We start from the raw sequence: 10161 nt of genomic DNA on the forward strand, positions 1-10161 counted from the left end.
TTAGGTCCGATGTGGGGTAGAAATGTTTGAAAACATTATTAATTAGCAGCAACATGGATTACCAGCGCGACCCGAAGGCGCAGATAAGCATTTAACCTGGAACTTTCTGCGTGGAAAGCTGGTGGAGATGGTGTCCAAAGTTAACCCAGAAGTTGAACCTCCAGGGCGTATCTTCCTTTCAAACTCTATGTGACGGAGACCGTCAGGCCTTGAGCGGAAGCAGCCCCGGGGTCCTGCCTATGACGAGGAGCCACCCGAGACAGCGCGAGGACCCCTCTCGGGACTGTCTACCCAAATCGCCTGATTACAAAAAAACTGATGCGCCTCGTTCAGCCCGTCTTATAGCGCAGTTTAATTAGCCGAGAAGGTCGCCGGGCGTCTTCGACGGCGGTTGCGGAGAGGTGAGAGGGAAGGGTTCCTCTTGGCGAGTCGGGCGTCTTTTTGGTCGCCTACGTCCTTCCCATCAGCCCCCGCGCCGAGCAGCAGCAGGAAGAAGGCGCAGAACCCACGTGTTGGACAAGATGCCCAAGTCCAAGCGGGACAAGAAGGGTGAGTGATGCCGCATGTCCTCAAGGAGCGTTTTCCTACGCACCTATGTATTTCCCACACACAAACCTATGTATGCTTAGTGTTCAGAGCTTTATGTAGCCTAAGAGTGATAATTAAAACGTTGGAAGCTATACCTATACTGTATAGCCGTAATATTGTCCATTATTATTGTATTAATGAGGGGGCTGGTGCCGTGTTGCTTTTGTCGTGACTTTATGGTTCTCATAGGCTAGGATTAGACTGAGGGGACAGCTCAGTCGGTAGAGCGCGAGACAACTTAGTCTCAGGGTCGTGGGTTCGAGTCCCATGTTGGGCAAAAGATTCCTGTGTAATAAACAAAATATGCCCTTATTCCCTTATGGGGGACACAAGAGCTCTTATAGGGTCCTTTGTAGGTTCTCCATCAATAGGAGAAAATTAGAGGCCAACCAGAGAATACTGAGAAGCAAAGCTAGCAAGCCTGATCTTTATTGATCTGTTGCAACAGGGTGCTCCCTAGAACAAAGGTGTGCCTGCCCTTATACAGTGGTACCTCGGGTTACATACACTTCAGGTTACATACGCTTTAGGTTACAGACTCCGCTAACCCAGAAATAGTGCTTCAGATTAAGAACTTTGCTTCAGGATAAGAACAGAAATCAGGCTCTGGCAGCGCGGCAGCAGCAGGAGGCCCCATTAACTGTTAGTAGCTCATTCTCGAATTGCCCCCCCCCTTAAAAATCAAATTGCCCCCCTGTGGGGCATGTGCCCCACTTTGGGAACCACGGATCTATAGTATTGTTGTTTGGGTCCATCTGTCTCAGGAGACAGTGGAGGTGAAGCCACTGGAGAGTTACAACGCCTGCTTGTGCTGCTACAGATGCATCAGGCATTTCGTCTCTGCACTCCTCGCAGCAGTCATTCCTCCCGTGGTCACTGCTATGGATGCACGGCCTGACTGCCTGTCTTCAGGCACTGCGTGTCCTTTGCAAAGGATTCCCACACAGCGGAGTTGATGTTGTCTGTCAATGGGTTTGGTGCTGGAAGCTGGCTCCCCATAGTATCCTGCCATCTTCCATTCTGTGAACATGGCCAAGCAAGCTCATTGTGGAGCCAGTGTGGTGTAGTGGTTAAGAGCGGTAGTCTCGTAATCTGGTGAACCGGGTTCGATTCCCTGCTCCTCCACATGCAGCTGCTGGGTGACTTTGGGCCAGTCACACTTCTCTGAAGTCTCTCAGCCCCACTCACCTCACAGAGTGTTTGTTGTGGGGGAGGAAGGGAAAGGAGAATGTTAGCCGCTTTGAGACTCCTTAAAGGGAGTGAAAGGCGGGATATCAAATCCAAACTCTTCTTCTTCTTCTACCTCTGGTTACGTACTTAATTCCTTCCGGAGGTCCGTTCTTAACCTGAAACTGTTCTTAACCTGAGGTACCACTTTAGCTAATGGGGCCTCCTGCTGCCGCCACGCCACCGGAGCACGATTTCTGTTCTCATCCTGAACCAAAGTTCTTAACCTGAGGTACTATTTCTGGGTTAGCGGAGTCTGCAACCTGAAGCGTATGTAACCTGAGGTACCACTGCATATAGTTTTAATTCTGTTAATGCTTCATTGTTCTTTAATTATTGTTTCCCACCCCCCACCCCCCTATGTTTTTAGCTGTTCTTATTTCTATCTGCAGTCCGCCTTAAGTCCCTGTCAGGGAAGAACGCTATGTATAAATAAATAAATATATAATGATGATGATGATAACAATAATAGCCTAACTTACCAAAACTGTGACAATTGCTGCAGAGTAAAGCAATAAGTCAAATATAACACTGAGCGAAACATCAGGTTTGCACAAACTCCAGGTCTGCCCAGGAAACTGCCTTAACTAGGCTCTCCCTGTGGCTGCCCAGCTGGTGTACCATATGGAACTGAATCTCTTTCTTCTTCCTTCCAGTCTCCTTGACAAAAACAGCCAAAAAAGGATTAGAAGTTAAACAGAGCTTAATAGAAGAGGTAAGCAACATTGCAAACTATGACTCTGATCCCGTGTGAAAAATTGCTTTGGAGAAAGGGCTTGGGATTATGTCGCAATTTACAGTCACGTAAATGCAGAGTCTTGAAGGATTTTTTTTATTTTTCTCCCTGTCTTAGAACAGAAAGCACAAAAAGTAAAATGAGTCCATAATATAAAATGGCAGAAGCAACATAATGATAACATAACTACCTCACCCCAAAAACAGAAACGTTAAAGGTCACTTCCTTCCTTCTGAATCTTGAAGGCTGTTTCTATTTAGAGCATATATTCTTCTTACATTCTGACTTCTAAACTTCTTCACCTCCAGCTGCGGAAATGTGTGGACACCTACAAGTATCTCTTTATTTTTTCCATCGCCAACATGAGAAACAACAAACTGAAGGATATTCGGAATGCCTGGAAGCACAGCAGGTAAAAAGAAGAAGTCGGGTCGGCTGTGACTCTTTCTCTGACCTGCTTGCAAAACTGTTTGGATTAACAACCAAAATGGTCAAAGGCCTGGAAACGATGCCTTATGAGGAACGGCTAAGGGAGCTGGGCATGTTTAGCCTGGAGAAGAGGAGGTTAAGGGGTGATATGATAGCCATGTTCAAATATATAAAAGGATGTCACATAGAGGAGGGAGAAAGGTTGTTTTCTGCTGCTCCAGAGAAGCGGACACGGAGCAATGGATCCAAACTACAAGAAAGAAGATTCCACCTGAACATTAGGAAGAACTTCCTGACAGTAAGAGCTGTTTGACAGTGGAATTTGCTGCCAAGGAGTGTGGTGGAGTCTCCTTCTTTGGAGGTCTTTAAGCAGAGGCTTGACAACCATATGTCAGGAGTGCTCTGATGGTGTTTCCTGCTTGGCAGGGGGTTGGACTCGATGGCCCTTATGGTCTCTTCCAACTCTATGATTCTAACTTAGAAAGAAAGAAAAAACACCTTTCAGGGAAAACCTCCCCCTGAACGATGGAGGACTGTGCATGCTCAGCAGCCATAAGATAATTGTTGAAAAGATTGGGGGAACTGTCGTAGTGGAGGAATGGAGTATCCTGGAAAGGACATGACTCTGAGGTGGTGGGGATTATTATTATTATTATTATTATTATTATCATCCATTTCTTAGTCACTTCCTACACAACAGTCAACAATGTAGAATAAAAGCAGTTTAAACACAACAGTAATGAGATTAAAGCAAAAGTACCGTATTTTTCGCTCTATAGGACGCACCCGACCATAGGACGCACCTTGTTTTAGAGGGGGAGAACAAGAAAAAAATAATTCTCCCCCTCTCTGGTCAGCGCCCCTTCAGCGAAGCGGCAGGAGAAACAGAGCCCCTTCCATTTCTCCTCCTGCTTGGCTGAAGGGGCGCTGCGCAGCTCTCCCTCTCTGCTGAAGCCAGGAGAGTCTTGCTCTCCTGGCTTCAGCGAAAGGAACCTGAAGCCTGTGGAGTGCAGCGGGAACTCGTGCTGCACTCCGAAGGCTTCAGGCGGCTATCCCTGAAGCCTTGAGAGCAAGAGGGGTCGGTGCGCACTGATCCCTCTCGCTCTCCAGGCTTCAGTGATAGCAACGCGAAGCCTCCGGAGCGTGGAGGGAGCTCTCCCTCTGTGCTTCGGAGGGTTTGCGTTGCTATCACTGAAGCCAAGGAGCCTGCATTCGTTCCCTAGGACGCACACACATTTCCCCTTAATTTTTGGAGGGGAAAAAGTGCGTCCTATAGAGCGAAAAATACTGTAATACAATACAGAATAGTCACCCATGGTAGAGACATCCAGTCATCTAGCTTGGAAAGCTTGTCGGAACAAATAGGTATTCAATCATTTCTGGAAATTCCTGCTAGAGGGTGCCAACTATATCTTGACCAGGATGCTGTTTTGCAGAACAAGGGCAGCCACAGTAAAGGCCCTGAGTTACTCAGAGCAGGCTTTTGAGATCATTGGCCCTTGCAGAAGAGACTGCTACATCCCACAGTGATTTGCTCCTTAAATCTACTTAACCCATGGATTATTGTCTGCATTGCTGACTTAAATATACTCCCAAAATGCATTAGCTAAGTGTTGGTTGAGTAAGAGCATGTTGGTTTGGAATGTTTGATATTGGGGTCTCCTCCTGCAGTAGATTCGATCGATTGATTTCCTTTTTTGCAGGATATTCTTCGGGAAAAACAAAGTGATGATGGTGGCCTTAGGGCGGAGCCCAGCCGACGAATACAAAGATAATTTACACCAGGTGGGGTGTCTTGGGTTGAAATAACCGGCAGACGAGTCGTGGGTGTTCATGTGGGAGGCATCTCCCAGACCCAGTCTAAGAGAGTCCCTTTTATTGTATATTACCCCCATTGCTGCATATGCGCTTGGTGCTGATTGGTTACACGTGGGGTACGTAAAGGCATTGTACTATTACATACACATATGAGAGGGTTACATTCAGATATTACACATCACTAGATAGAGAGGGTACAGGAACATAGTAATCTATGATTGATAGGGTGGTACGCAGAGATTATATAGAGTGCACTTAACATTCCTCTAGTCTGTGGTGATAAAAACAGGGGATGTGTATAGTTAGATAGCAGGGTCATGACATCACTTAGAGACTTGGAGCTATCCGTGTCAGGGTTGTTTGGAAGGCAATGTGCCGGAACAGCACCTACGCAGGACTCCAAGAATTCAACAGGAAAGCAACACAGGAAGAGATTACAGGAAGGCCACATTCTAGTCACACAGGACAGGGAATCCTCTACAGGGGTGTCTGGAGTGTAAACAGCTTCATCCATGACTTCAGCAACTTAGATTCTGCGTGTGACGAATTAGGGGCACGCAGTGAATATTTCTCTTTTATCTCCATTCTCCTTTTGTTTTTCAGGTCAGTAAGCATCTGCGGGGAGAAGTTGGACTTCTCTTCACCAATCGCACCAAAGAGGAAGTTTCAGAGTAAGCCTTCCCGAGTCGTCTCTGTCGCTATAACGTTAGGGGATAACATTTTGCTTGTGGACATTGGAAGACTCAGGATGGATGGATAGATAGATAGAATATTTTTTTATTTATACCCTCCCCTTCCCAGTTCAAAAACCGGGCTTAGGGCGGCTAACAACAATTTTAAAACACTTAATTGTAAAAGCAGCATAAAATACAGTATAAAAACATGAATAACAATAAAATTCAAAGTTCAGAAATCAATTTAGGGGAAATCCATCTATAATCCCCAGGGCTAGCTGGCTGAATTAGTCCTACGTGGGCCAGCGAGGAGTCCAGGAGAGAATTAGCTGTGGGGTCTCAGAGCGGTTAATCTTCATAAAAGGGGAGGGCGAGGGAAGAGAAGGGAAATAAAAGATCAGGGTAAATTCAAATTAAGGGCCAGGTGGAATAGCTCTGTCTTACAGGCCCGACGGGAGGAGGTTAAATCGCGAAGGGCCCTAGTCTCATGGGACAGAGCATTCCACCAGGTCAGAGCCATCACTGAGAAGGGAGATAAAGTCCATCTTGACCTCCATGTCATCTCCAGACGTCCATTGATCTCCCGTAGACACGCAGTATCAGCAATTAGCGACAGAAGCTCCAGAAATAGCTTTCCACATTCTAGAGCTCTTGCACACAGCAGAGTTCACACAAGAGCTCTGGATCCTTTTCAAGCTATTTCTGCGTGTCTACGGGAGATTGATGGATGTCCAGAGACGACATGGAGGTCAAGATGGACTTTGTCTCCCTGGCAGTATCCCAACAAGGCCCTGGTGGAGGATAGTCTGACTTCCTTAGGGTCCGTGACCTCTAAACTATGGTTATTCATGGACCTTAAGGTCCTCTGTGGGGCGTACCAGGAGAGGTGGTCCCGTAGATATGAGGGTCCTAAGCCCTAAGAAAGTACTTCATATGGCACACAGTTAAAATGTAGAGCTCGCTCCCACAAGGAGAAGTGATGCCCACCAACTTTAAGGTGGCTTTAAGAGAGGATTGGACTAATTCATGGAGTAGGAGGAGATGGCTATCAATGCCTACTAGCCATGATGGCTCGGCTCTGCCTCCACAAGTCGGATGCAGCAATGTTTCTGAATACCAGTTGCTGGAAATCACAGCAGGGGCGAGGGCTCTGGTACTCAGGTCTTGCTTGCTGGCTTCCCACAGGCAACTGTTCAGCCCCTGTGAGACTAGAATGCTGGACTAGATGTCCGTGGGCCGGATCCAGCAACAGGGTCCTCCTTATGTTCTATAAACAGCTAGGAACAGGAAGCTGGAATATGTCATAATTCTTGATACTGTAATATGGATACAGTGGTACCTCAGGTTACATACGCTTCAGGTTACAGACTCCGCTAACCCAGAAATAGTGCTTCAGGTTGAGAACTTTGCTTCAGGATGAGAACAGAAATCGTGCTCCGGCGGCGCGGCAGCAGCGGGAGGCCCCATTAGCTAAAGTGGTGCTTCAGGTTAAGAACAGTTTCAGGTTAAGAACAGACCTCCGGAACGAATTAAGTACCGTATTTTTCGCTCTATAAGGCGCACCAGACCACAAGACGCACCTAATTTTTGGAGGAGGAAAACAAGAAAAAAAATATTCTGAATCTCAGAAGCCAGAACAGCAAGAGGGATCGCTGCGCAGCGAAAGCAGCAATTCCTCTTTCTGTTCTGGCTTCTGGGATAGCTGCGCAGCCTGCATTTGCTCCATACGACGCACACACATTTCCCCTTAATTTTTAGGAGGGGAAAAGTGAGTCTTATAGAGCAAAAAATACGGTAAGTACTTAACCCGAGGTACCACTGTATAGTGGACGCTCGGGTTGCGAACGTGATCCGTGCAGGATGCACGTTCACAACCCACAGTGTTTGCAACCCTGTCTGCGCACGCACGGGTTGCAATTTGGCACATCTGCGCATGCGCAAAGCATGATTTAGTGCTTCTGCGCATGCACGACTGCCGAAACCCGGAAGTAACCCATTCCGGTACTTCCGGGTTTCGGCAGTCCACAATCTGAAAACATGCAACCTGAAGCAGATGTAACATGAGGTATGATTGTATGCCATTCTTATGTTTTCTATTTTGTTTGCCTGTTTCCTTCTTTTTTGTATAGTAAGCCACTTTGAGCGTTCTTTCCTTAGAAAAGCGGCGTATAAATATTAAATCCAGATTCCAAGGTTTTGCAAACAGCTAAGATTAATAGGTTTGTCGCTTCCTTCCCTTCCCCAGGTGGTTCTCGCAGTTTAAAGAGAACGACTTCGCCCGAGCTGGGAACAAAGCAACCTTCACCGTCAATCTGGATATGGGGCCCTTAGAACAGTTTCCCCACTCCATGGAGCCACAGCTGCGGCAGCTGGGGCTCCCGACGGCGCTGAAAAAAGGTGGGCGATGTGTCCCGGAGTTAACAATCCGGGATAGCGGCGGGAAACGGCGCTGGAATAGCTCCGAACACCTTCTCTGCAAGGAAGCAAAAAAAAAATCCTTTCCCCCACATCCTCTGCCAGCCTTCCACCCATTTCTGGAACCCTGATTGGTACCAGCAGTGCTTCCTGAGCTCCTGCCTTATGAGGAACGGCTAAGGGAGCTGGGCATGTTTAGCCTGGAGAAGAGGAGGTTAAGGGGTGATATGATAGCCATGTTCAAATATATAAAAGGATGTCACATAGAGGAGGGAGAAAGGTTGTTTTCTGCTGCTCCAGAGACGCAGACACGGAGCAATGGATCCAAACTACAAGAAAGAAGATTCCACCTAAACATTAGGAAGAACTTCCTGACAGTAAGAGCTGTTCGACAGTGGAATTTGCTGCCAAGGAGTGTGGTGGAGTCTCCTTCTTTGGAGGTCTTTAAGCAGAGGCTTGACAACCATATGTCAGGAGTGCTCTGATGGTGTTTCCTGCTTGGCAGGGGGTTGGACTCGATGGCCCTTGTGGTCTCTTCCAACTCTATGATTCTATGATTCTATGGCCAGGTTATGGGCCAACTGACTTTTATAATCCAATTCATTCCGGCCACCTCCCCTCTTAATCTTCCTCTCTTGTTTGCAGGAGTGGTGACCTTAATCTCCGATTACGAGGTCTGCAAAGAGGGGAGCATCCTGACCCCTGAACAAGCACGTATCCTGGTGAGCAAGTGGCAAAGAACGCGGGGTGGATCCCTCAAGCGAGGGATCTCCGAGGCCTGGGGGCGGGTGTCTTTGATTGCTGCTGTGCAAGGAGTCTTCCTTACAGGTCGACGCGTCAAAGCTTGGAGTCAATGAATCTCATCCCTGCGGACTTTGGTGCTTTACTGCGAGAGACAGCACGGTGTAGTGGTTAGAGCAGTGTTTCCTCAAACCTCTGCAGTTGGACTACAATTCCCATCATCCCTGTCCACTGGTCTTGCTAGTTGGGGACGATGGGAGTTGTAGTCCAACAACAGCCAGGGACCCAGGTTTGAGAAACACTGGGTTAGAGCGTTGGACTAGGAACTGGGAGACTAGGGTTCGAATCCCCACTTGGCCGTGAAGCATAAGGGAAGTGACCTCAGGCCAATCACTGTCTTCTCTCAGCCTAATCCTACCTCACAGGGTTGTTGTGGAGATTACATGAGGGCAGAGGGAGAACCATGTATGCCCCCCTGAGCCCCGTGGAGAAAAAGTTGGGCTGTAAATATAATGAATACTGCTACCTCTTCCGCTGCCTGGGACGCGGGTGGCGCTGTGGGTTAAACCACAGAGCCTAGGACTTGCTGATCAGAAGGTCGGCGGTTCGAATCCCCGCGACAGGATGAGCTCCCGTTGTTCGGACCCCGCTCCTGCCAACCTAGCAGCTCAAAAGCACATGAAAGTGCAAGTAGATAAATAGGTACCACTCCGGCGGGAAGGTAAACGGCGTTTCCGTGCGCTGCTCTGGTTCACCAGAAGAGGCTTCGTCATGCTGGCCACATGACCCGGAAGCTGTACGCCGGCTCCCTCGGCCAATAAAGCGAGATGAGCGCCGCAACCCCAGAGTCTGCCACGACTGGACCTAATGGTCAGGGGTCCCTTTACCTTTACTTCCGCTGTCTAGTCTCCTCCCTCTTCTGTCCTTTTCTCATGGAGAGGAAGAGTGGCTCAGTTCAGAACCACATCATACTTGTTTCAAGTTGCTAGACCTCATTGTTTGGGTACAGTCCCAGAAGTGGACACCTGGGAAGAAGCCCACCCTCACTCCTCAACTACAGAAATTTAGCTCTTGTGCTAGACAAATAAGATACAGATTTAGGTACAAAGAGAAGGCAGTTTTGTGTGTTTTGTTTCTTGGCATAAGCAGCTGTGGCTGAGGACATTGGGCGTGGCAATCACTTTTCTCTTTCGTTTCAGAAACTCTTTGGGTACATGATGGCAGAGTTCAAGGTGACGATCAGGAGCGTGTGGAATGCCGAGACAGGAGACTTTGAGCAGCTGGCCGAGGAGGCAGAGGACGTCACAGAAGGGATGGAGGAAGAGGAGGAAAAGGATAACTGTGATGAGGATGACAACTAGGCAGGAGCAAGACTGTTCCTATAGGACTAAACTGCTCATCTAAGGACTTTATTTATCGTATTTTTATATATAGATATAAACCTGTATGAAGAACTTTTGAACTTTTGGTCTGTTTCCTTTACACACCATTTAAAAAACCCCAATTTGGATAAACCCAAGCTGTTTCCTCTAG

General features: G+C 47.8%; 1 protein-coding gene across 1 annotated transcript; it reads left to right on the plus strand.

Annotated features, from left to right (window-relative positions):
- Nucleotides 1-353: 353 nt before the first annotated feature.
- MRTO4 (MRT4 homolog, ribosome maturation factor) lies at nucleotides 354-10090 on the plus strand. The gene is made up of 8 exons (XM_083454319.1): nucleotides 354-549; nucleotides 2472-2530; nucleotides 2860-2963; nucleotides 4684-4765; nucleotides 5402-5469; nucleotides 7718-7869; nucleotides 8533-8609; nucleotides 9828-10090. The coding sequence occupies exons 1-8, from the start codon at nucleotides 522-524 to the stop codon at nucleotides 9987-9989; spliced, it is 732 nt and encodes a 243-aa protein (XP_083310445.1). The 5' UTR covers nucleotides 354-521; the 3' UTR covers nucleotides 9990-10090.
- Nucleotides 10091-10161: the final 71 nt, after the last annotated feature.

Source organism: Podarcis tiliguerta, assembly GCF_965153285.1.
Source record: "Podarcis tiliguerta genome assembly, chromosome: 8".
NCBI classification, from domain to species: domain Eukaryota; kingdom Metazoa; phylum Chordata; class Lepidosauria; order Squamata; family Lacertidae; genus Podarcis; species Podarcis tiliguerta.

What these genes read in the sequence shown, in the direction of transcription:
- MRTO4 (XM_083454319.1), top strand. Translation starts at nt 522, where the DNA reads ATGCCCAAGTCCAAGCGGGACAAGAAGG. An exon ending in ACCAAAGAGGAAGTTTCAGA is followed by an intron (nt 5,470 to 7,717) that starts GTAAGCCTTCCC and finishes TCCCTTCCCCAG; the next exon opens with GTGGTTCTCGCAGTTTAAAG. An exon ending in CTGAACAAGCACGTATCCTG is followed by an intron (nt 8,610 to 9,827) that starts GTGAGCAAGTGG and finishes CTTTCGTTTCAG; the next exon opens with AAACTCTTTGGGTACATGAT.